Source organism: Doryrhamphus excisus, linkage group LG12 (assembly GCF_037039965.1).
Source record: "Doryrhamphus excisus strain RoL-2023G ecotype Guam linkage group LG12, RoL_Dexc_Guam_v1.1, whole genome shotgun sequence".
NCBI lineage: Eukaryota > Metazoa > Chordata > Actinopteri > Syngnathiformes > Syngnathidae > Doryrhamphus > Doryrhamphus excisus.
This window is the reverse complement of record NC_136368.1, coordinates 13,896,708-13,923,872: the sequence shown is the minus strand read 5'-3', so window position 1 is coordinate 13,923,872 and position 27,165 is coordinate 13,896,708. Positions and strand designations below refer to the sequence as shown.

Below are 27,165 nucleotides of genomic sequence, written 5' to 3'. Positions count from 1 at the left end.
CAAATTGCAGTTCAACCAATCAGATCGTTGATCCCGCCCACTACATCTCCTGTTGATGGGTAATATTGACAGATTACTGTAATACTGTAAATGAAATCGATTAAAAGGTCATGAAATTAATAAATAAAGAAAAAATCGTCATGAAATAAATATGTTCAGTAAAATTAGTTTAGATGATATTTTACAATTTAATTAATATAAAATGTATCATAATAAATACATTTATATAAATGTAGTCAATGACACTATTTACTAAATAATGAAAAATATATTATATAATACAACTATAAAAGCTCAGGCGAAATGAAATATTAATCTTAAAATTTTAATTGTGTGTTTTTAAAATGATTACTTGTTACATTGTTCTAAATTTTTTTTTTTAAATAAAAAAGAGGATTCTGCTTTTGACAGCCCTTTATCTTATTTATATACATATATCTTTTGTATTTATTGACTCTGACATGAAGTAATGTGGCGTGTCTGAAACAACTGGCCAGCAGAGGGCGTCAAAGAGCCTGATTGGAAAGATTTAAACTGATTGAAGACTATAAAATGAATCAAATCCAAATAAAAATGCACTAAATTCTTAGTTTGCTTTGACAAAATATGTACTTTAATGAAGGGAGAACACCGCGATTGGACAGAACTAAACCGACCATGACTTCAAGTGGTGATGACTTGAAGAATTGACCCAATCTGTCAGTCAGTCAGTGTGAGATTCCATTATTCTTGGAAGAGGATTAACAGGAAGTCCACGAGGAAACGTGTCCTCCGAGAGAGAGCGCGCGCGAGAGAGAGAGAGCGAGACATAGAAGCTTGTATAAATCCAGCGTGATATTACAGGAACATCACAGGAGATTCAAATAGACCACATTGAAGAAACACCTCACACAGACTGACGCCACTGACGCCGGCCGCCATCTTTTTATAGTCCACCTGACCACTTTGCCAAAAAAAGCCTGTGATGGAGTGTGTAAAATTGGGGAGGGAGTGGGGGACAAAGTTGGTGCAGGTGTGTTCCAGTAAAGATGATGCAGCATTTCATTAAAAAAAAAAAAAAAAAAAGAGTTCCGAGTGGTGGAGATTTAGCTTAGTTTATCTTAGCTGCACTCCTCGCAGTTGCAAGCCAGGATGTATCTGTAGGTGGCAGTTATACGAGTGCCGCCCGTGCACCGCAGCCGCACGGCCTTGAGCTTGGAGGTGTGCGGCCGGCAACAGGAGCAGGAGCTCTTGAAGGGCTGCTTCAACACCGAGCTGAAGGAGATGAGTGGGTCGGAACGTGTGGTCTGGCTGCAGTGGCCCTCGCAGCGCGCAAGCAGAACCATCTGGAAGAAGAGTGGAGACACACACATGTCATATATCCTCAGTGGGGGGTATGCTGGAGCCTATCCCAGCTGTCTTCGGGCGAGAGGCGGGGTACACGCTGGACTGGTCGCCAGCCAATCACAGGGCACATATAGACAAACAACCATTCACACTCACATTCATACCTATGGACAATTTGGAGTGGCCAATTAACCTAGCATGTTTTTGGAATGTGGGAGGAAACCGGAGTACCCGGAGAAAACCCACGCATACACGGGGAGAACATGGAAACTCCACACAGAGACGGCAGAAGTTGGAATCGAACCCTGGTACTCCTAGCTGTGAGGTCTGCGCGCTAACCACTCGACCGTCGTGCAGCCGCTCTTCTATGACATATTTCACAAAATTAATTACCACAGGAAGTGTGGTAATATTGGTAAAAATTTGACATTCACACTTAAAAATTTATTTATTTTACCATATGATTTATTGATTTACTTTATATACATTTTCTTGGTTAAAAAAACAATCTAGATTTGGTCACATTGTGACTTTTTCGACTCGACCGCCGTGCCGCCCCATTTTTTCTTTCTTGATTTATGTTATTATTTGTATTTAATTTTTGTATTTTTTCAAATGTTTTTTTTAAATATCTGTGTGATGAATTAAGCAACTCTTCATGCTAACCCCCAGCTTGGATTCCACATTGTCGTCACACGAGAGGAATTGACAGGCTGAGCCTCAGCTGGGCCAAAGACAAACGGTCTTAAAGTGGCGACAACACGCCTGCATTACACTCTCTGTGTGTGTGTGTGTGTGTGTCCCAGACAAGCCTTTGTCAAAGTGGGTACACGGGTGGCGACACACAGCAGCTGACAGACAAACATGACACAGGAGTCTGTTTAGGGAGGCGACATGAATGCGACGACAACGCCGCCCTGACGGACACGCCACTAATCAGGCGAGCGTTGGGCGCGTTGTGCACGCGACTTTGCCTCACTTCACTTTGACAGACTCTCAAGCCAAGGGGAAAGGCTCATGTCAAAGACGTGACAACACGTGGCAGAGCGTGACCCCCCGGTCTCACGCCCAGAGTGAGTCGTCTGTCTCGGTGGCTATCTCTGTTTGCAGGTGCAAGGCTCCGGGGCTAGGAGATTCCCATTTTGTTGTTCCAAGACAGAGCTTCTTTTTCCCAGTCTCGAAGCGGGAAAGTAGGAGCATTGGAGGTTGAATATAAACAAAGGAAACCATGCATGACAATTGCAATAAGCTGTTTTGACCGGCGGTCGAGTGGTTAGCGCGCAGACCTCACAGCTAGGAGACCAGGGTTCAATTCCACCCTCGGCCAATCTCTGTGTGGAGTTTGCATGTTCTCCCCGTGCATGCATGGGTTTTCTCCGGGTACTCCGGTTTCCTCCCACATTCCAAAAACATGCTAGGTTAATTGGTGACTCCAAATTGTCCATAGGTATGAATGTGAGTGTGAATGGTTGTTTGTCTATATGTGCCCTGTGATTGGCTGGCGACCAGTCCAGGGTGTAACCCGCCTCTGGCCCGAAGACAGCTGGGATAGGCTCCAGCACCCCCCGCGACTCTCGTGAGGAAAAAGCGGTAGAAAATGAATGAATGAATGTTTTGACGGTTAGTCGCCCTAATGGATAAACTTGCTACATTAATATAGTCGCCTTTAAAACCATGTAAATTCTTCTTAACTTCCCGAGACACCGTCATGCATTTTTAGGATAAAACTGTGAGGACACCCCAGTGATATGTGATTTGTCCAATGAAATATGTCATCTGTCATGTCAAAATGGCTGCCGGAGTGTTTTATGGCAAGTAAGTTATTTCAAAAAGTAGAAAGTGGGTGTTTAAGTTCCAGGGTTGTCCAAACTTTTTTCCACCAAGGGCCACATACTGAAAATGAAAGGATGCAAAGGCCACGTTGATATTTTGTAAACCAGATTATTTTAATGATAAAACTGCATTTCAATTTTGTGATATACTGTAGGTGAAAAAGCACATTATTATTGTGAAGCCATTTCTTGCTGTTTTTTTTCATTTCCATAAATTGGAACATTTTTCTTAATCTTTGTAAATTTTCATTTTATTTAGTATTATGACTTCATTGCCATAGAATATTTTGAAATTATGCTCATCCTATTATAACTTTTCCCCTACCAAATTTTCAAAAATTTACAACTTTTGTTCTTTGTTCCTCATAATATTACGGCTTTAAAAAAAACACACATTTTCTTCAACTCTATGCTACTGAAATGACATAATATTAATATTATGAAATTCATAATATTACAGGTTTATTCTTGTAATAGTGTGTTTTTCCCCCTCATTACAATACCATGTCTTTCCCTTCCTATTTTGACTTTCAGCTGTTAGTTCCATATCTGCTGTTTTTTTTCAATTGTCCAATTCCAGGGGTGTAAAAAAGTGTTTTTCATATTTTTTTACAATATTTTACATAGAAAAAATATAAATATTGGTCAAAGACAACACCAATTAAACACAAATTGCAGTTTTTCAATGAAACTTTTGATTATTAATGGAGAAAAAAACTACACATCTCCATTGCTGTGTGTGTGAAAAAGTGATTGCCCCCTAAATCTAATAACTGGTTGGGCCTCAACTACAGTCGAGTGTTTGTGATAACTTGGGTCTCTTATGGCACTGCGGAGGAAATTTGGCTCACTCATGTTTGAATTGTTGTAATTCAGCCACATTGGTGGTATTGCTTTAAGGGACGACATTAGCTGAAAATAACAATTATTTCATCAATTGCTTTTAATAGTCATCAGTGATAATCTAACAAATAAACACTTCTACCATCAAGAAAAAGAGCTGTCTGCTTACAGTGACCCGCAGCCAACTTAGAATACCGTGATAGAAATCGCCAACTCCTGCTGCGAGTGTCTCCCCGCCCGCCTGCCCGCCTTCGCTCAGGCGTTTTTACGGCCACCTGCTCGACAAGCTCGCAGTCACAATATTTTTAAGAAAACCGTTATTTGTATAACATGGCCATTCTGGCAAAGCAGGGAAGTTTCCAGCAATGGCCGCAAATGGAAAAGTCAAAGAATGCAGAAGCATCCTTTATATAGTATGTATTTAAAGACAAAACTGCGTTAGCTTTGCATTTACAACAACAGCATATGCACCTTACCATAAACGCACTAAAATCGCCGGGACTTGTATTTACTAAACCCACAAAGAAGGTTCTTTTTTTTTTTACTTTATAAATAATTTGAAGTGCATGAGAAAGTGGAAAAAGAAAACATAGCTCTCATTGACCAAATTGTCATTTCCTGTATATGTTGCACAACACTGGCAACAGAACCATTGTTGTAATAGCGCTAAGGAGCAAACTGCTCAGTCAGCATTAATAGTGCTGATGAGTTCAATGTAAATTTGTTCAGGTTTAAACTTGCCTAAAGAGGCAAACATCAGGCAGAAGTGGTTGGAGTTGCAGATTCCCGAGTAGCAAGAGAAAAATATGGGGCTGTTTTGTGAAAATGGGCTAGACTATCCGCTAAACTGTTGCTGAAACATGATGCCTTTCCAAATTTACAAGCTCAACCATGTCTGGACTTGCTAATACACTTTTTCCACCACAATTGGATCAACCCAAGTTTTTTTAAACACGGGTTGTCCCGCATAAACATGTAATGACCACATTTCGATTACGGGTGTTGTGTCAAGATTGTCTGCACGCAGTCAACACGGACCTACTTCACCACTCTTTCAGTTCATGCACAGTAAGTCAGAGGTCTCCAACCAGTTCCTCTTAACGACTTTTCACATAGCTCTTCAAAGGGTTTATTCATTTATCATCAATTTCTATACCTTCAAAATTAGAAAGTGGGGTCCGGCAGTAGTCTGCAAGTCCTCAGGAGCGCTTGGCATCTAATTCCTCTAATTCCATCAGAGTGGGAGCCCAGAGGAGGGCTTTGGGTGGAATAAATTAATATGGACAGAAAATACAACTGGAATAGGTGCAGATTCTGGAAGATCTACAAAGCTTTCTTTGCAGTTTATCGTGTGTAGCTGTAGTCCAAAACTCACCAAAAAGCCAAAAATGGGCATAATAGGTCCCCTTTAATAACAATAATACGATTAGGGTCATGAGGTTAACAGAATAAATTGAAAAAAGTTCTCAACTGCCAATGTATGATGGGAGAACTTTGAGTCGCGCTGGCCGAGATCAAATATTAAAGTTATTTTATTTTGATGAAATGGCACGGCATGTTGAGAATGAATATCTCTGGGGTTCTTAAGTCAAAGCAATGGCCAACGAAAACAAATTGTCTTTATTCAACATTGCAGTGCAATAAAAAAAAAAACAATTTTAAATTAACAAAATGGTGGTTAGCGTGCAGGCCACACAGCTAGGAGACCGGAGTTTGATTTTACCCTAGGGCAGGGGTCGGCAACCTTTACTATGAAAAGAGCCATTTTACCCCCTTGCCCACTAAAGAAAAATAGCATGGAGCCGCAAAACATAGTATGTTTAAAATAACATTGGAGGGAATTTGGGGGTATCAAAGTAGTTCAGATAAGAAGACAATTTGTAGTACTCTTGCTAGTATTGACGATAAACTTACATAAATGTACGTGTAAACTTACTTGATTTGTTTACATCGCAAACAAGTTCCCATGCAGCAGTTTTTTTAAGTTATCTCAAATGTATTTTTTAGAATTGTCAAATAGCTCTGGGAAAGTATTACTTATTTTCCTTCATGTTTACCTGTGTGAGAGAGAACTGAATAGCATCCTGTCTGCTCATCCAATCACCAGTCAGAACTCAGTCTGGATGCATTCATGGTCTCACACAAAGTTGGATTACAAAGACATGCATTTTCCCCACTCGGGTGTTTAAAAAATTTCAAGCATTGCAAAGGGAGCGGCTGCACGGCAGGCGAGTGTTTAGTGCGCAGACCTCACAGCTAGGAGACCTGAGTTCAATCCCACCCTCGGCCATCTCTGTGTGGAGTTTGCATGTTCTCCCCGTGCATGCGTGGGTTTTCTCCGGGTATTCCGGTTTCCTCCCAGATTCCAAAAACATGCTAGGTTAATTGGCAACTCCAAATTGTCCATAGGTATGAATGTGAGTGTGAATGGTTGTTTGTCTATATCTGCCCTGTGATTGGCTGGTGACCAGTCCAGGGTGTACCCCGCCTCTCGCCCGAAGACAGCTGGGATAGGCTCCAGCACCCCTTGTGAGGATATGCGGTAGAAAATTAATGAATGAATGAATGCAAAGGGAGCCACAACAAAGAGGCTGAAGAGCCACATGCGGCTCTGGAGCCGCAGGTTGCTGACCCCTGCCCTAGGGCATCTCTGTGTGGAGTTTCCATGTTCTCCCCGTGCATGCGTGGGTTTTCTTCGTGTACTCCGGTTTCCTCCCACATTCCAAAAACATGCTAGGTTAATTGGCGACTCCAAATTGTCCATAGGTATGAATGTGAGTGTGAATGGTTGTTTGTCTATATGTGCCCTGTGATTGGCTGGCCACCAGTCCAGAGTGTACCCCGCCTCTCACCCGAAGACAGCTGAGATAGGCTCCAGCACGCCCGTGACTCTTGTGAGGATAAGTGGTAGAAAATGAATGAATTAACAAAACAATAATCAATAAGTCTAAAAGGTAATTCAGGCGTTTTTACTCCCTTTTTTTGTCTCTTTGACAGGGTTATGCTTTTTACTGCAGTATATTACATTTTACAACATCATATGCAAATGATGCCAATGATGTTGGCAATAGTGATTCAAACCACGATGTAGCGATGAATGACTGTACTTATGATGTTGGTTTTGATCAGATCTTCCCCCAGACTTACCGACAAACCACATCCTTCCACGGAATTTGTTCTAAATCCACCTTGTGGTTTGTGTGGGCAAATTTCCATAAGAAAATAAATACAATGTTAAATAAATGTTCCATAAGATATACTTGCAAGAGAAACTAAATGGCGCTTGGTCGTGTTGGCAGGAGCTGTGGGATGCTCGGAACAAAAAGTTTTCACAATATCTCAGCGGCCAAGTGGACTGATTCAGTTACCTTTAACAGTTTTACCAAAAATCAGTGTGTGACCGCGGTGCAGCAGATCATCTTGCAAGGTTGTAATAATTCGCCATGTTATTCCTTGTGTCCTACCTTGGAGTTGCACTTATAAATGGGGTGGGCGATGGTCTCGACAAAGTGATGCCTCATACAGCGCTGGGGGTCCGACTCGCCAAGTTTGTTGTCGCTGGCTTTGTTACTGCTGGCAGACTGGACGAGACCCAGCAGGGGGCAGCACATCAGGACCAGCAGGAGGCTAGAGGGGGGGACCACGATGATGGAAGGTTTCATGGTGGGGCCACCCTCAGGCTCTGGGTCCTTACAAGGAGTTCCAACACTGCTGTACAAAAAGGTTCCTCCAAGTTGGCTTGGTTTTTTCTGCACAACCTGGATCTCAATGATGATGTCCTTCCTGTCCGTCACTGCTTACTGCTTGTATGGAGAAAAGTCAAGGCCATGGAGAGGTAGCGCCAAGCTTGGAAGGGCGTGCTTTGTAGGGCCTTTCCATCTCTTATCCTCTTGATCACCCTGGTAGCGTCTAAGTGTGGACAAAGACAATTCAGATAAAGTAGACTATTAAGGAATTTTCTGTGCATCTTGGTGAATGGAATCTATTAAAAGTTCCATACTAGAGTATTTTCCAGCAATTTTAAAGAAGCGTGTGGTTCAAACAAAGGTTCATTCATTCATTCATTTTCTACCGCTTTTTCCTCACGAGAGTCGCAGGACGTGCTGGAGCCTATCCCAGCTGTCTTGGGCCGAGAGGCGGGGTACACCCTGGACTGGTCGCCAACCAATCACAGGGCACATATAGACAAACAACCATTCACACTCACATTCATGGAGTGGCCAATGAACCTAGCATGTTTTTGGAATATGGGGGGAAACCCATGCATGCACGGGGAGAACATGCAAACTCCACACAGAGATGGCCGAGTGTGGAACTGAACCCTGGTCTCCAAGCTGTGAGGTCTGCGCGCTAACCACTAGACCGCCATGCCGCCCTCAAACAAAGGTTGATGCTGGAATTTGTGTGTATAATTTGTGTTTGTGAGTGTGTGTCTCCAAGTGGATATTTGGAGACTTAAAAGTGAAAGCACGTATTGTTCTGTAGCTACTGTTCTCACTGAGCAGCAGTTCAGTACACAGTCGGCTTCCCAGGCACACTGAAAGCATACTAGAGCACCACGACACCCCCTGCACATCCAAAGTGCAAGGCACAATTCCACCGGAGTAGATCTCGACCGGTTGTTTTTGTGAGGTAATCTCATGGTCATGAGGAGGGAGGGACGTCATAAAAACCTGAAACCTAAAAAGTGATCGTTTGAAAGCCTCTTCTCTCCAAAGTTGATGAGAGAAGTGAGAGAGATGATCAGGTTTGTTGTTCGTGAATCAGCTTTAGGGACACATACAGTATTTTTAGAATATCGTTTTTGCATCAAGATCATTTAGGCATCTTAGGGGCGCTTTCATTTTTGGTGTCAATGGGAATAAAAATATTGACATTTTACTCATCACAAGTGTTCCCAGAAAGTGAGGTGCAATAACAACAACAATAACAACAATAACAACAACAACAACAACAACAACAACAATAATAATAATAATAATAATAATAATAATAATAATAATAATGGGGCGGCACGGCGTTCTAGTGGTTAGCGCGCAGACCTCACAGCTATGTTTGAAAAAGTGTTCTTTGTTGGGACTATTATTGGAAAAAATGTCAGGGTTTGGGAGGTAATAATTTTTCAAGACTAATGTTGAAAAATGAAAGATCTTTAAACGAAAATGTTTCATCTTCGTAGAATAAAGTCGTATATATATTTGAGAATGGCTGCACGTTGGACAAGTGTGCATCTCTGTGTGGAGTGCGTGGGTTTTCTCCGGGTACTCCGGTTTCCTCCCACATTCCAAAAACATGCTAGGTTAATTGGTGACTCCAAATTGTCCATAGGTATGAATGTGAGTGTGAATGGTTGTTTGTCTATATGTGCCCTGTGATTGGCTGGCATAGGCTGGTATAGGCTGGGAAAAGGCTCCAGCACCCCCCGCAACCCTTGTGAGGAAAAGCGGTAGAAAATGAATACTAATAATACTAATAATACTAATACTACTACTACTACTAATAATAATAATAATAATGTCATTGAATGGTCAGGAATCCTGTATGTTGACAGTTGTCATTTACCGTATGCACTATCCACAAACATTTGATGCATTGCCAAACCTGTCATCTCTTTACTCCCGACACCGCCCCCCCATACTGTACGCCCACATGCTGCGCACACATTGACGCTCACGTCCGTGCTTTTATTGCAAAGAGAGAAACCTAAGCCATGCGCAAACAGCCCGCAGGCCAGACCCTTTTCCTCTCGCCGGGAAAAGACTTTTTCATTAAAACAAATTACATTCTCCAACAAAAAGTCAAGCAGTATATTTATGAAGGCTTTTTTTTTTCTTTTTACCATGCTCTTGACAATTGTGCTCACATTTAGAGGCAGCTTGCAGTTAGTTTTGCTGAGGTTGCTCTGCTAATAGGCAATGTGTTGTGAATTAAAAAGGTGGGGGGGGGCGTGTATGTCTAGGGGTCGAGGGACATAAGGAGCAGGCATAAAGACTCAAGTTCAAGGTAAAAAAATATTAAAGCTAGTCTGTAAACTAATGGTAGATTTGTAGAAACATTTATCAACTGCGTTAGCAAACATTTTAAATGTCTTTTTTAAAGCATTTTGTTGACTTAATATTATGTTGGGCTGCACAGTCGTAGAGTGGTTAACGCGCAGGCCACACAGCTAGGAAACCTGCATTCGATTCCACCCTCGGCCATCTCTGTGTGGAGTTTGCATGTTAATTAGCGACTCCAAATTGTCCATAGGTATGAATGTGAGTGTGAATGGTTGTTTGTCTATATGTGCCCTGTGATTGGCTGGCGACCAGTCCAGGGTGTACCCCGCCTCTCGCCCGAAGATAGCTGGGATAGGCTCCAGCACCCCCGTGACCCTTGTGAGGAAAAGCGGTAGAAAATGAATGAATGAAAATGTTGCTTGCTATTCTCGTTTTTGTCTGCAACATTGCAGACCGTCATAAGTGAATGTCCATAAGGTAGGATTCCTTATTTATAAATGGAATATTTTCATAGTTAGAGCATAGAAAACATAGTTTGTGATTTTCTAAATTCGGGTTTTAACATTATACTATGTTGTACACATGTTATACACTAACTATAGTGATGCACCAACTAACATTCTATATTCATTCATTTTCTACCACTTATCCTCACGAGGGTTGCGGGGGTGCTGGGCCTATCCCAGCTGTCGTCAGGCGAGTGGCAGGGTACACCCTGGACTGGTCGCCAGCCAATCACAGGGCACATATAGACAAACAACCATTCACACTCACATTCATACCTATGGACAATTTGGAGTCACCAATTAACATAGCATGTTTTTGGAATGTGGGAGGAAACCGGAGTACCCGAAGAAAACCCACGTATGCACGGGGAGAACATGCAAACTCCACACAGAGATATGCAGAGGGTGGAATTGAACCCTGGTCTCCTAGCTGTGAGGTCTGCGCGCTAACCACGAGACCGCCAACATTCTATATAGTAGACATAATAACGATAAGCCATTTAAGATATAAACTTGTGCGTGTTGCTATAAGTGTGATCAGCTCATTCCTGCATTACTGCGTCCTTTATTTGCCCGTGCGAGGGCTTACTGAAGTATTTAAAGTATAATATTATTGCAAGTGGGAGAATTTGAGTGTTTAGAAAAGCATATCATTGAGCTTTTTTAATGAATGCTCCCTGCTGTGACTCCCATCTCTTCATTGATTTTCCCCTTCGAGCCAGTTAACATGAAACCGTAATAACACCTCGTTCCCTAATTCTTCCAATTCAACTTCTGTTTTTTGACCTTAGCGCTCCGCTCAAGGGGAAAAGGAGTAACCGTGCGGTCTGTTAAAATGAACACTTCAGTTGTGTTGTTTAACATGTGCTGCGAGGGTTTTACGTAGATTACAGCCAATACCTATCAGCACCTTTGGCACGGCTGACACATGAAACCACCTTGAATTCTGTGCTAGTGTTGTTTTGCATGTACAGTACACCTCCATGGAATGATCACTGTTTAGGGAAAAGCCTTTAACACCAAAAATGTCCATGTTTGGGCATGGCTTCCTGAGACTACTAGTCTACTAGACATAGACATAGACATAAACATAGACTTTCTTTATTGTCATTGCACAATAACACAGCAGTGAAATTGCCAACGAAATGTTGTTGCCTGGCTCCCGTGTAATAATAAATAATAAATAATAAATAATAAATAATAAATAATAAATAATAAATAATAAATAATAAATAATAAATAATAAATAATAAATAATAAATAATAAATAATAAATAATAAATAATAAATAATAAATAATAAATAATAAATAATAAATAATAAATAATAAATAATAAATAATAATGTGGAGAATAAATAGAATTACTCGAACAAATAGATAATTAAATAAATAAATAAATAAACAACATCAAATATGAACAATGTACAGCGTAAGCCAGGGGTGGGCAAACTTTTTGACTCGCGGGCCGCATTGATATGACAAAATTTACGAGGGGGGGGGCAGACTATATATTTTACACGTAACAGTCCACCTGGTATTATTGTATCTGTAAAATTGTCATGCAATCTGCTATTATTATTTATTATTTTATATTTATATTTAAATATTTTAAAAATAATAAAATATTATAATAATTACAATAAAATTAAAATAATAATTATTATATTATTATTATGTAAAATATGCAAATATAACAATAATATTATATATAATTAATATAATAATTAGCATTAATATAATAATTATAATAATCATCATAGCTCTAATAATAATTATAATCTAATAATCTAATAATAATCTAATAATAATTAGTATTATTATTATTATTTTGTGCTTGTGTCCCTTTTTTCAGGAGCACTTTGTAAACAACAGACCATGTCAAAAAACGAAATTGATAAAACCATCAAAAGGTTGGCTCAGGCCATGATGCCAGGTTGTATGTTGAGTTTAAATGAAATACTTTGGAAAGATTGGGCGGGCCGTATTCAAACACTTGGCGGGCCGGATGTGGCCCCCGGGCCGTAGTTTGCCCACCCCTGGCGTAAGCAGTGATTTTTTACAAATAACTTAAATAATTTAGAATAATAATACTTCTACTCTACATTAGACATGCCATGACTTTTATGATACTCGGTGAAACTTTCTGCAGGGTGCAAAGTAAATCCATTTTCAACAGAGGATTAATTTGACCTAAGAAAGGGTATACAAGCAATTTCAAGGGGCGTTCACACTTCTTTGCTGCTGAGCCTCGACTGACCTCTCCACAGAAACCCACTACCACCCACCCACTGTGCATAACCTACGTGCCCTATGGCCTTTAAGTTCTCATCAAGTGCACAAGACGACGGCTTTACAACTCGACAGAAATTGAAACCAAACGCCACTGAATTTAACCGTCACTGACCTCTGCTTGTCTAGCTGTAATTGGACATAGCTCATGTTTTCTTAGAAGAAACAAGTAATAGCCAATTTAAGCCAACATAAAAAAGAAGACTGTAGGAGTGTAAACATCAACACTCATACTTCCTGTCAATGAGACACACATATTTCTATAGGATAGTTTCAATTTAATACTGCTTTATCACCGCAAGTCAACAATGAAGCTTGTTGTGATTGAGAAGCTTTTTCTGTGACACTCACTCATGTTAAACACTAAAACATAATATCATAACCGATAAACACACTCCAGTTTCACTGCCCTCACATCTCATGTCTAAATCTAATTGAAATGAGTTTGCAATATTCTTTCACAAAAAGTTCAAGGCTGCACGATGGATAAGTGGTTAGCGTGAGGACCTGGGTTTGATTCCACCCTTGTGCTCTCCCCATACGTAGGTTTTCTCCGGGTACTCCGGTTTCCTCCCACATTCCAAAAACATGCTAGGTTAATTGGTGACTCCAAATTGTCCATAGGTATGAATGTGAGTGTGAATGGTTGTTTGTCTATATGTGTCCTGTGATTGGCTGGTGACCAGTTCAGAGTGTTTCCCCTGCCTCTCGTTCAGCTCCAGCACGCCTGTGACCCTCATGATGGTGTGTGGTATAGAAAATGAATGAATGAATGAACAAAGTTCAAGAGTTTATGTTATAAAAACGCAATAATTTCCACAACACAAAATATATTCTGCAACCATCTAGACAACTGGATCTGACACATTTCATTGTCATTGACAAGTCATTGTCATACCACAACTCAGTCATCTAGTCTGGCTCCAGACTGGATCATTTATTTTCTACCGCTTTTCCTCACAAGGGTCTGGGGGGGTGCTGGAGCCTATCCCAGCTGTCTACACCCTGGACTGGTCGCCAGCCAATCACAGGGCACATATAGACAAACAACCATTCACACTCACATTCATACCTATGGACAATTTGGAGTCGCCAATTAACCTAGCATGTTTTTGGAATGTGGGAGGAAACCGGAGTACCCGGAGAAAACCCACGCATGCACGGGGAGAACATGCAAACTCCACACAGAGATGGCCGAGGGTGGAATCGAACCCTGGTCTCCTAGCTGTGAGGTCGGCGCGCTAACCACTAGACCGGATCATTTCCAAAGAATGAACAAAGATGGCTGACTATACCACAGGAGGTACTGTTACAGGTGCTTTTTTTTATCCTAACAATGTTTTTTTTTTGCGTGCAAAAGGAAGTAATGATGGAGATAATGATGCAACTCTCCACTAATGTAGTACACTTCATAGCACTTTTCAGCCATAATAACGGCCACAAGGTGGCAAAAGGGTATTTGATAAGAGCTCGGCAGGGATTATGTTAATGTTCAAATCACACATGACATGAAAGAGGAAATGAAAGAGCGTGGAAGAGTGTGGCGTTCGGAAGGTTACACATTGTGGGAAATTTCACCACAGGCACGTGTACAAGCGTGCACACACATTGTTCGGTTCTAAATGTGACTATGTATACGTATATATATATATATATATATTTCATTATTTTGATGTAAAACAACCCGTTTTTTATGCTGTTTATATTGGTATACTTGTTTAGATATTACAAATATGTGTGTCTTGTGTCAAAGTGAAAATTATTTTCTCTCTTTTTTAGTTGTGAACTGATATTTTCCTGAAACCTGCCTATGTTCTACTGTTGATTACTAAAAAAAACTGCTGCTTACTGAAGGGGCTGTCTTTTGAAAAATGTCTGGGATTGAATTAGTTGCGACACTTGTAGGCTGACTAGCGCTACTATTAAAAACATCTGAAACATTTCACAACAAACACTTTTAGTAGGTTGCTTACTGACTACATCCATCTTGTTTATGGATGTTTGTTCTCTGTGGAGCAGCCTCAAGGGCCAATGAGTCCTCCCCTCCCTGTGTTTTCCCCACTCCCACCCGCCTTGGACTCAGATTTATGGAGCCCAGGCTGTTCACAAAACGGCAGCTGGACCCCCCTCACAGTTGGTTTTGTTGGATCAAAACTAACCCGGTCACCTTGGTGTCCTTTTCTGCTTTCATTTACACAAAGCGCTAGGTTGGCAGCACAGCTAGCTGCATAGAACAAGTCATTCATTGTGGACTGTCCGTGAAATTTCAACGCAATTAAAGTAAACAAATTGACTTGATGGTTACTGGAGACGGAGTAACATTTTCCACTGGAGAAGGCTTTTGCCAGCCGTGCAGGTTTTTACTTTTTGGTGGAAAAAAAAACAAAAAAAATCAATTAATTGTTAGAAAATATGCTGAGGCTGAGCTGGAAATTATTCTCCTCTAAAGATTCTGTTCATATTTTCCTTCCTCCTTCCAAGACAAAACAACATTTAAAGGAAAACTGCACATTTTGGGTAATTTTGCCCATCATCAACAATCCTTATGTGAAACATGAACACACATTTCTTTCCCTTTTCTGTACATTACAATGAAAAAAAGAGTTAGTATGAGCTAGCTAACAATGTACATCATAGGGCGTACCTATAAGCCCTAACAAGAAAAACTCCAAAATGCCAACAGTGTTGCATTTACATAACTGACTTTCATATTAACCAAACTACAGCGATATTGTTATTTTCGTAGCTAACATGATAAACTATATTTATCTGGCGGAGTAACGCAATGCCTTGCTAGCCGCTAGTCTCACAGACAGAAAAGAGTGGTTCCCTAGCTTTCGATTTCGCTCTGAAGAATCAACAAGATGCTTGTTTGGTGTCAGCATTTTTACCTGAGGACTGAAGCACACGTCATGTGCTGGAAGACACAGCCATCCTAATGAGAGTGGACATTGTAAGTGTCGTTGATGTTTCTATGCTGTTGTTGTTGACAGAAGTGGTGTAAGCTCCTGACTAGCTGGGACTACGTAGTACAGTATGTAAAATCATTGAGCTTAGGAAAGAAGTTTTGGTCATGTTTAAAATCATCAAATACGGTAAGATACTGTAATTAAGGGTCTCAAACACGTGGCCCACAGGACACTAGTTTGAGGCCCCCGCCTTGATATGAAAGTTTAATGTTAGTGCGGCCCGCGCAAGTTTGATATGGATGCTGTATGGTATCATGTACCCAGAAAAAATTATTACGTTTGATTAATGTTCATGTTAAAGGTTAAATAACTGTTAATAGTTATCCTCCCTATCCGTGTGGAAGTGGTAAGTTTTTGGCTATTTAAGTTTAAAGGAAATAACTTGAAGGCTACCGTTTAGGTCGCTAGCTCTCTAGTTTGCGAGTCTTGTGTCACAAGACCCTGCAGTTGCGCAATATGTTGTAAATAAAAAGAGTATAAATGTGACTATAGTCGTGTTTTGTCATGTCTACAGGGCTCTAATAATGCTTTGGTAATTTTAATCTGAAAAAAATAATTTGTCTACCCACCAACTATATGTGGTTTCTTAAGTTTTTATTATTTGCTGTTTTATTATTTTTATTATATTTATTTATTTATTACTGATTGATTGATTTTCTTTATTCTTGATTTGTTTATTTATTTTTCATCTTATTTTGTGTAGAAAAATAAAAAGTAAGATATTTGAGAACAGTGGAATATTTTATCAGAGCTTTTATTGTAGAAAATTGGAACCAAGGCGAAGTTTTTTTAAATTTTTTTGTTTTTAATAAATGCATTTTTTTTTGCCCAGACCCTAGCTCCAGTGGCCCCCAGGTAAATTGAGTTTGAGACCCCTGCTGTAAGTATTACGTACATGTTATCATCAATGTACTTGTTAATGCACGTTCACAGCATGTATAGCAAACAATTCTTAGAGGTTTTGTAGTCACAATAGGTACCTCCCAAAGACATGCATTGTTAGCTAGCTCATAATAACTTGTAAGATGGGCAAAATTCCGCCCCCCTTTAACAACTAGCATCCCTGCTAATCTCTGAGCCAGTGAAACAAGCTTGCGTTCTCTAAACGTTCTATAAACATAAACTTTACAAAAGTCAACAATGGAATTTTGAGTCAGCCACCTTTGTTAGCATTGTTAACGAATAAAGGCATATCTTAATCTTAATCTTAATCTTAACATGGCTTTCTGAGACATCTACGGCATGCCTACCGAATTTGATTACCAAAGTTCAACCACAATTAACAGGCATGATTCAGCATGTTTAAATCTTGTAAATGGATTTACACTCTAAATTAGTTTCTGTTACTCCAGAAATTATCTGAGTCCAAAAGCAGGAGGGCCGACCTCATTAAACCACATGAAACACATGTAACTGTCACGTCCTGGTTGGATGTCAAACATCATTTTTTTCTGGGTCTTAGCCAAAGTATGTCTTCTTCTTCTTCTCTGCGGGTTATGAAGAACGCAGGCCAGCCAAAACCACAAAGCCACAAGACAATCCATGCATGTATTCCTGTGCTCGGGAGGCTTTAGGGTTTTAGCGAGTTATGAGAAGTTGTTGTTGAGAGATGATGACATCTCTACGGGGAAAGGCTATGGTGGGAAAGATGCCACACACGGACACAAACGGGTGGTAACAACAACTTCTGGAATGCTATATTTACTTCAGTTTTTAGTGGCTTTATTTCCATGGTTGTGTACTGTTCTAAAATCACATGAATGGAGTCTCTTATCGCTGTTTCTTTTTCATGTTTACCCTGGAAGCAGCTATTGACGCAACTGTGTGCACTTTCATACAGCAACATGCCATCTCGCAATCAACTGCCTTCCCGGCATACGTTCTCCACAGCAACCAAACACAAAACAGAACAGGAACAACTCAAATCCGCTATTCCGGACCACAGAAAATGAGAAAACCACATTATGGATTGGACTGGAGCAAACATTCGGAAATCAAACCTGGCATGTGGTCTTAAAGAAGTCGGATGGTGGACAGCGCTGACAGAAAGACAGCGAAAACATCTGTATCAATCATGTGACATGACATGTCACAGGTACGTCACGTGACCACTTTGAGGAAGACTGGTACGTTCAGGTACAAAAAACTATCCCTGGTGTGTAAACTGTTTAGAAACACTTTCAAACAGATGCTGTCCTGCCTATGTTAAGGCTCTGATACTAATCACGGGACAACTTTGATTTCCCTGTGATTGGCTGGCGACCAGTCCAGGGTGTACCCCGCCTCTCGCCCCAAGACAGCTGGGATAGGCTCCAGCACCCCCCGTGACCCTTGTGAGGAAAAAGCGGAAGAAAATGAATGAATGAATGAACTTTGATTTCCATTCCACGTCAGCGCTGTTCATATGGTAATGGTAATGGTAATGGTAATGGTAATGGTAATGGTAATGGTAATGGTAATGGTAATGGTAATGGTAATGGTAATGGTAATGGTAATGGTAATGGTAATGGTAATGGTTTTATTTCATTTGAACATGCATCAGATTACAATTGAATGCATCACATAATCAGTTCACAGTTCCACATGTCCAAAAGGAGTAGGAAGAAGCAAAGCTTATTAAATCCTACCCCTCCATCTGGTACTTTTACAATCAGTAACTGTTACATTTGTTCACTTCCTGCTTTCCATAATACAGTTTTTTTTTAATAATGCATAATGATATGACCATCCAATGACATAATAGGTACCATAGTAAGTGTCAATATAGTGATATGTATAGCACATCATGACTGGTTCAAGACTCTTCATCCTTGTATTTAGCAAACATCAACTGCTTGTATTGTTTCTTGAATTGGCTCATCATTGTGCATTGTTTGAGGTCCTTACTCAATCCATTCCATAGTTTGATTCCACATACTGAAAAGCTTTTTAACGTAGTCCTAGCATATAAGTGTTTTAATTAACTGAGATCATATTTCTCCTCTCTTGTAGAGAAGTATTGGTTGACATGTTTAGGTAATTGGTTGTTTTTAGCCTTATGCATTATTTTAGCTGTTTGAAAATTAACTATATCAGCAAATTTGTGATTTTAGAAATAAGGAGTTAGTATGTTAGTGAATAGAACCAAAAAAAAGGCGGATAAACTCCAGCTCTCAGAATTGCTATAGCATATCACACAGCACTGTTTGACCCATGTTATGGCTCTGATACTACCTGTGTAGTTCCATTTGTGGATGCAGAATATTCCATCTTTGCTGGATTGTACATAATAAGCAAAGGGGACTATTTTGCAGAATTTGTCTGTGTGAAAGAGGCGACAGATACATATTTCGGGTTTTATGATGTACTATTCTGAGATGCCAAAGTCCGCTGGGTAATGGCATTGTGGAAAGAATAATTGCGGTAAAAAAACGCAAGGGAGAAATAAATTAACTATTAATAGTACTTAATCAGTAGCTTTGGATTTTGGACTCTCGGTCCTCTGTGATGTTGCCGCGGAATATTAATAGAGCAGATGATTGATAGAACCCAAGACGCGTTGCATCCAACCTCTAAAAAGGTCCTAATAAAGAGGCGCGAGTGAAAACAATGACATTGTGTGTCTAAATGCGACACCATGACGCCCCCCTCCTGACCGTACCTACTGTTGCAGCCATATGTTGTGTACAAGAGAATTTCACAGTGCTTGCATCCATTTGTTGCGCACAGCGGGGCGCACGTATAAAAATACGCGGCCCACTTAACTTATGGGTTTGTGTTGTCACATTTGCAAAGCTGCACTTGTCAAAAAGTAAGTTGTGTTTGTGTGGATGCTTTGCTCGAGCGGGGGGAGTGGTGGTGCTTGAGGGGGCTCTCGGCATTGTTGGGATGCTGGTAGATGGCACACGGGGCCAGTCGCGGGGCAGTCGGATCTTCACGGGGATCCGCAGCTTTATCGCCCGGGTCGACCAGTGAGCAGCTGAGTACACATAGGAGCTAAAGGGGCTTTGGTGGTGGGTGGCATGGGTCACTGGGCCCAAAAGAGGGGTACCCCATGGCGAAGAAATAAAAGGGCAATTTAGGTGACACTGTTTTCAACTGAAAACAGATCCATTTAACTTTTAATTTTTTAAAGCAGTATCTTTATTTATTTTATCTATATTTCCGTTTTAATCCACCCAACTCGCTGGTACTACCTCGAAAGTCTCTATGTAACATTTATACAGAACAGCTAGGTTGAGGTTGACGTTCTCCGATTTCATCGATCGACGCTTGCAATTAAAGTGGCTGTTAATTAATCTATTAATTAGATTAATTTTCAATTTTTCACTTGTGACACACCCCAAGTTTAAGCCCGAAATATACCTCACACACTTATTAAACACATGTAAAGTATAACATGTATAGCTATTCACCAACAATGAATGATAACATAGATGATTGACAAACAGATGAAATATGAGTTAAAGTACTTTGTAGCCAGTAGCCAACACAACACAAAGCTATGGTGCTTTTAAGGACACAGAAAAAAGTGCAAAATCATTACATAGTCAATGAAGCATAATGACAAACGTAAAAATTGTGGGCTTTCCAACAGTGGTACAGGTATGCTGTACAAGTATTTATAAATCATTAGTGACTAATGATGATTGACAGGCTGACAGATGAGGTTAGACAAGAATCTCCGTGGACTAGGATGTTTGCAGATGAGAGTAGGGAACAGGTGGAGGAGATGCTAGAAGAATGGAGGTTTTCACTGGGAACAAGAGGAATGAAGATTAGCAGCAGACCGAGTATATGTGTGTGAATGAGAGGGACCCAAGTGGAAGAGTGAGGTTACAGGGAGAAGAGATACAGAAGTTGGAGAATTTGAGATCTCTGTGTTAACTTCAAATGCTGCGGGAAACAAGAGTGAATCAGCTTCATGTCAGCTGACTGATGTTATCATACTACAACAACGTTGGGGGTTCAGAGTTTAATTTTAGCTTGGAGTGGAATACGCAGAGTAGCAACAGTAGCACATATTATTATTATGATTATTAAGCTAGGCCTGCTGTGACATCATTCACCCATCCATGCAGATTTTCTATGCTGCTTATGCTCACTATATTTGCGGGTATGCTGGAGCCTATCCCAGCTGTCTTTGGGCAAGAGGCGGGGTACACCCTGGACTGGTGGCCAGCCAATCACAGGGCGCACATAGACAAACAACCATTCACACTCACATTCACACCTATGGACAATTTGGAGTCGCCAATTAACCTAGCATGTTTTTGGAATGTGGGAGGAAACCGGAGTACCCGGAGAAAACCATGCAAACTCCATACAGAGATGGCCACGCACGGATTCGAACCTAGATTTTCCCAATCTCCTGGCTTTGTGGACACCATGCTGAGATCATTTAAAGCCTGAAGCGATGCTTGTGTACTTCCCCAAACATTACAGAAACATTACTGACACCTAGTGACCAGGGTAGAATACTACAGAGCATCACATATTTGAATGCACATTCTGAATGCCTGATATTTAAATTTTAGATAATTTAGCCATTTTTATGCGTGGAAAAAAATGCAAATGCAAAAAAATGTGCTTAAATATGCCTATTTTCACTAATAAAAGGCTGCATTAAACGACAAAACAGCATGATTTATTTATCTATTTAATATATTTTTGAAAAACCGTGACAGACTGAAGCCGTAAAATCTGAACTGTTGATGTTCAAATGACGGTTGTGAAAAAGCCCCTTTATAAGGCAACATTGCCAACTTGTTACCTGGCTTTTTCAGCCATTTTTGTAAAGATGTTGTCGCATCCAAAAATCCACCCCCCCCCCCCCCCACTCCTTTTCCAAGGACACCATCACGGTCCTCTATGAGTTGTTCCCCTGCTGCAACGTGCCTCAGTTAGTTTACGTCATGATGTTCTATTCACCCCCCTCTTCTCCTCTTCTCTCAACCTCACCTCCCTCCATTGTTTCACCAGCTTTTAATAAACTAAAGGGCAGATTCCTGACTGGAATGAGGCGGGGGGTGGGGGGGGGGGGGTGTACAGACCCATAGACCTGTCCTACACACACACACACACACACACACACACACCAATACACAGTTTGGCATGTGGAGTGCCAAGCTCTTCAACTGTGCGCTGACGCCAGCTTCTGACACACACACATGCACATGCATGCACACACACACACACACACACATTTACCCTCCCTGGCAAGCTAGCCTTCTAAAAGCTAAGCTCCTCACTAAATATATCCTCCAGTACGGATAACACAAACAGTGCGTCCGCTCCATGACAGGCAACCCTGCGAGCTAAGCGTCTATTGTACTTTTTGCTTCTCCGTTATTGTTATTTACCGTGATTGTTCCTCGTGTCTATTCCTGGCTGCGTCATGAAGATATGCCGCCATACTGTATCTATAGGGGTCCTAATACCAGCTTCTCTGTTCTCCTCTCATCCTCATCACATAGCGGTGAATATAAAACAACAAACACATGCACTAAGCTGCAGGCTTAAAGTCCTGCATGAAAGCACAAGCTTATTCAGCCTCCAGCTAATAAAAAAAAAGTTTGTTTTATCACCAGGTTGAGGCTCATGTAGAGCATCTTTCATTGTGTTTTTCATAAGCTATTATGAATTCCATATAATATAATAAGAAATACAGCCATAATAGGACCCTTGTGTGAACAAGAATTACCCTGTCCAAGTGTCAAAGGTTACCTGGGTTCAAATGTGCATCCCTCTTTTAAATGTGCACCCTTTTAGGAGGGTGCACATAATCGGATAATCGGATTTAGCTATCGGATAATACCCATCCGTTAAAAGTGCCAAATCGGTACTTGTGTGGCAGTGCTTAAACGGCGCCTGAACCAGTACTTTTGAGGGGACCTATTAGGCTTTTTCCAGTATTCCGACCTATAAATGTTGTTACAATGTTGTATTATTGTGTTAAACATTACCAAAGTGTCAGATAATGAGCCCTAAAAGACGTTTTAGATGGCTCTGCACATTCGTTCTACTGAAATCAATGCGATCCGGACTTCCTTATATGGGCTGCAGCTTGCCTGCCATCAGTAAACGTGGACCTGCATATACAGAAGTCCTTGGGAGCGCTTGAGAGTGTGACCAATCACAGTGGAGTGAGCGTACCAATGTGGAGGGTAAATAAAAAGTTAGTTTGGGTAGGAAACAGGAAGTCAATGGAAATATTGCAGTAAGAGGTGCAGAATCTGGAAGATCTAGAAAGCTTTTTGTGCAGGAGAATTGCTCTAAAGGAGTCCACAACTTACTACAAAATGCTGAAAATTACCATTGTCAGTCCAGAATTTTGTCTAAAATGTGATGTAATTTAGTGACGTGCAAGTTGAAGAAAATAGTAATTTAAATACTTCAACAAAATAAATACAATTATAACAAAATAATAAATTCACCAAATAAAATACAGGCTCCAAATTGTCCATAGGTATGAATGTGAGTGTGAATGGTTGTTTGTCTATATGTGCCCTGTGATTGGCTGGCGACCAGTCCAGGGTGTACCCCGCCTCTCACCTGAAGACAGCTGGGATAGGCTCCAGCATGCCCCCATCTGCCTAGTGAGCATATGGATGGATGGAAGATAAAATGCAAAATTGCAAGATTTTTAAGCCCATATATCCTGAATAGTTTGAGCCATAATTAATCATTGATACACCATTCTGAATTCTGCTGTTCTTGAACACACCACACTTGTTGGATAATGAGGACAATGCTTTGTTTTGGTGTATTTACTGGCTGGTTTACTGGTTGGAACTGAGCAATTTAGTTTAAAAATGGTTTCAGACTCTGTGTTCCTCTGTTGGGGCGTTTCATTAATTACAAGACGTTACTTGCACAATATCACCTTCAAGCACTTGTAGCAGATAGCTGAGTCTGCATTTATTTTGCATCAAAATAAGACATTAATAGCTACTGGAACTACCAACAAACGTTACTAAGATTACTACCATTTATGTACATCGGTACAGCTGCCATAATGATACAGTGTTTCGGGACACATCCTTACTCCTGAAATTGCTAAAATATAAATTGTAGGTCACAAGAACAAATGTATTTTAAAATGGAGCAAACTTTTTATTTATTCGTTTTTTTTTTTGTAAATATGTACACCATTCATTCATGTCAATCAATAAATTTATTTTTCACAGAGAAAAAAACATTCTATTTCAGTATCTTAACTCTAATATTCATTCATTTTCTACCACTTATCCTCACAAGGGTTGCGAGGGTGCTGGAGCCTATCCCAGCTGTCTTCGGGCGAGAGGCGGGGTACACCCAGGACTGGTTGCCAGCCAATCACAGGGCACATATAGACAAACAACCATTCACACTCACATTCATACCTATGGATAATTTGGAGTCGCCAATTAATCTAACATGTTTTTGGAATGTGGGAGGAAACCGGAGTACCCGGAGAAAACCCACGCATGCACGGGGAGAACATGCAAACTCCACACAGAGATGGCCGCCGTGCATCCAACTCTAATGTCATGTACAATTTTTCCTGATGCATCCCTATTGTGCCTTTTTCAGAATTTACTTTCTTCATGCTCCTGATTGGCTCCACTCATTATGTTATTTTAATTTAATGAGTCCCCATGGACAATTCCCCTTTTCTTTGAGCCATCATTGCTGTTATTGTGTCTTCCCCAGGCATGGTTGGCTTCTGGCTTCTGACTGGCTGGGGTCAATTATTTTCAAAAAAGAAAGATTTTAGTTTAATTTATTTAGTTATTTTTTCTGCTTTCATGTGTAGACAAAAATTCTCAGCTAAATGAATTTGTCAGCCTATTTAATTAAATAAGATGTAATTTTGTATTATTTTAGTAAAGGCTTTGAATTTCTTTGTTTGATGGTTACTTTTGTGAGTGTATTTTATCTGTCCTCTCATTATTTCGCACCCTGGTAGCCTCGGTGGTCCACCGCAAAAGGACAAGTCGATGATAAAGTGAGGGATTGTAAACACACACACCTGTAAGGTCATTGACAGCGCTATTAACTTCACATTCCCAGCATTGCACGTCTCACTGTCAGAGCCTGATTAGACTGTCCAACCAAGCCAAGGCAAACACCCTCCTCATGTCATCCTAACGGTTAACACTCTGTTAGTACTCCAACTTTACAATATAAAGAAAAGCATGTATCTCCAAATTTTGTTTGAATATTAACAATAACAAAAATGGCATTTTTATGGTTGATTTGTTTGTAATGAATCCATCTGTTCCCTAGTCCAACTGGGGCCCTATATTAGACTTTTATTAATTGTATACTTCATGTTTTTACAAACATTTTAAAATTCCTAACTGCCATTCCTAAAAAACAATTTTTAAAAAATGAAATGCAAATTTAAATTAAAGGGGAAAAAAAAGTACAAAAAATTCCAAAGATAAATTGTCATGCCTGTCAAAGTCTGCTGATTTCTTGCATGACATCTTGCATTGGAACTTCAAACTTTAAAAGACATTTAAAGGAATCATTTTTTCTGGAATTGAATTGTTTCCCATGTGTTGTTTTTTTTTTTTTTTTTTTTCTCGATCATGGTATCCGAAGCATTGCCTGGGGGTCATTTGCGGCCTGGGGCACATTCTCAAAATTGAATTTAACAAGAAAAAAAATAAAAAATAAAATGCATGGAAAAATCAACAGTAATTTTACAAGAATAAAGCCAAAAAAGAAAAAGAGGTTGTAATCTAATCTAAAAAGTCATAATTTTACAAAAATAATAAATAACATTTAGAAGTAACATATTTTACTTATTTAGAAATAACATATTTTAGTAATATTATTATATTATTTTTTTAAAAAAGTTGTAATATTATGAGAAATGAACAAAACCAAAGACATAAGGTCATAATATGACTACAAAGATTATTTACAAAGAAAGTTGAAATATTTGGAAATTTTATGGGAAAAATGAACTGAAGTTTATACTAATAATACCCTTTTCCACAGGTATTACAAAGCTGAGATGCAGTTTTTTTTCTTGGAAACGTTTGGACACCCCTGTTGGGGATGAAAAAAAGAACCGTATCCTACCGGTACCTTCTTTTCATAATTGGTTTTATTTTTTATACTTTTATTGCTTTGTTTCTTGTTTTTAATATTTTAATATCTATTTTACTATTTTATTTCTTAAATTATCTTTTAGTTTTGGATTATTACTTTTTATTTTTACTAGTCTGTGCAGCACTTTGGAAACTCTGTTTATAAAATGTGCTATATAAATAAAGTGGATTGGATTGGATTTTCTATTATTAAACTTGCATTTTTTTTTACTTGAAAAAGAGGTTGGAAAAAGTATTAAAAGCCAAATAAAAAAATAAAACACTTGAACATAAAACTCATGCATTCAAATTCCATTTTTTTTACCTTTTTTGATGTTTCAGACTAAAAAAATACAAATAAAACCAAACACATTTCTCATGTGTACTTCTTCTCGAGGCTGCTCACGTAAAGCTAAAGAAAAAGCAAACATTAAGACTTAATTCCTGTGAAGTACGCTGATGTGCTGCATGAGATCTTGCATTTGATTTCCCACATTTCTTTCCAGAAGAAAATGCTAACAGTGAGTGATAAGACCTTGTGTGGCGTCACGCATTGAAAATCCAAAGTTTTTGCAAAGTTGAGATGTCAGTCGCTTGACCTGATTGTATTTGACTTGGTTCCACTGTACTACTACTATTGAAGAAAAGGATGCAAATATGTTGGGATACATGATTACTGTGCAGTAGAAAGCTGCACATTTGAACATTATGTCCATCCAGCCTGTTATAAAGTATCCATGCCTGTTTTAAAGTGTATAGTATATGTTGTAAGTGTTGGAAGTAGAATACGACTACTTACCTCTGTAGGAGTATCCAGATAAGAGCGCCACACTGCAATGTTCCAAATATTGTTTCCCCTCTCAGCTCCTCTCTTCTAGTGTGTCAGCCTCGATGCTTGTCTGAGGGATTCTCTCTCTCTCTCTCTCTCTCTCTCTTCCTCTCTCTCTCTCTCTCTCTCTTTCTCTCTCTCTCAGTCGCTCTCTTCTTCTTCTTCTTCTTCTTTGACACCCAAAAAGAGAGAAGAGCAGCAGCATTAACAGCAGGAGAGGAGGATGCTTCTCCTGCCAGGACGGCTTCCCACATGTGGATGGTCAATCGTATATCACACGCCCTTCCTCTCTCTCTCTCTCTCTCTCTCTCTCTACACAGCAGCTGACGCTCCATGACACGCTTCCCAAAGCAGCAAATTGTGATTCCAAGCCCCAGGAAGGCTCCCGTGCATCAGGAGAGCACCAAAAGTGTTTATTTTTATGAGGTCAGGGTTATAAAAGTGTTTAGAAACAACTGGTCCTACGTGGTCTTTCTCCGGCAGGTGGTAGCGGGTGAAGGGTGGCAG

The 27,165-nt window shown here is 40.0% G+C and overlaps 1 protein-coding gene across 2 annotated transcripts; it reads right to left on the bottom strand.

Moving 5' to 3' along the window:
• Window positions 1-299: 299 nt before the first annotated feature.
• On the bottom strand, window positions 300-26,939 carry ndp (norrin cystine knot growth factor NDP). Of its 2 annotated transcripts, XM_078795114.1 has the most exons (4): window positions 26,629-26,939; window positions 7,803-7,910; window positions 7,466-7,709; window positions 300-1,325 (listed from the first exon to the last, which is right to left on the bottom strand). In XM_078795114.1, exons 3-4 carry the CDS (start codon window positions 7,661-7,663, stop codon window positions 1,101-1,103), a joined length of 423 nt encoding a protein of 140 aa, XP_078651240.1. In that variant the 5' UTR covers window positions 7,664-7,709; window positions 7,803-7,910; window positions 26,629-26,939; the 3' UTR covers window positions 300-1,100. The 2 variants fall into 2 exon arrangements, with proteins under 2 accessions (XP_078651240.1, XP_057938897.1); XM_058082914.2 differs by having other exon boundaries at window positions 7,466-7,910.
• Window positions 26,940-27,165: the final 226 nt, after the last annotated feature.

Bases quoted from the DNA above. Each gene is read 5' to 3' on its own strand.
- ndp (XM_058082914.2), bottom strand. From the start codon at position 7,663: ATGAAACCTTCCATCATCGTGGTCCCCCCCTCTAGCCTCCTGCTGGTC. The intron at 1,326-7,465 runs GTAGGACACAAG...CTCTTCTTCCAG, and splicing joins TTTATAAGTGCAACTCCAAG to ATGGTTCTGCTTGCGCGCTG.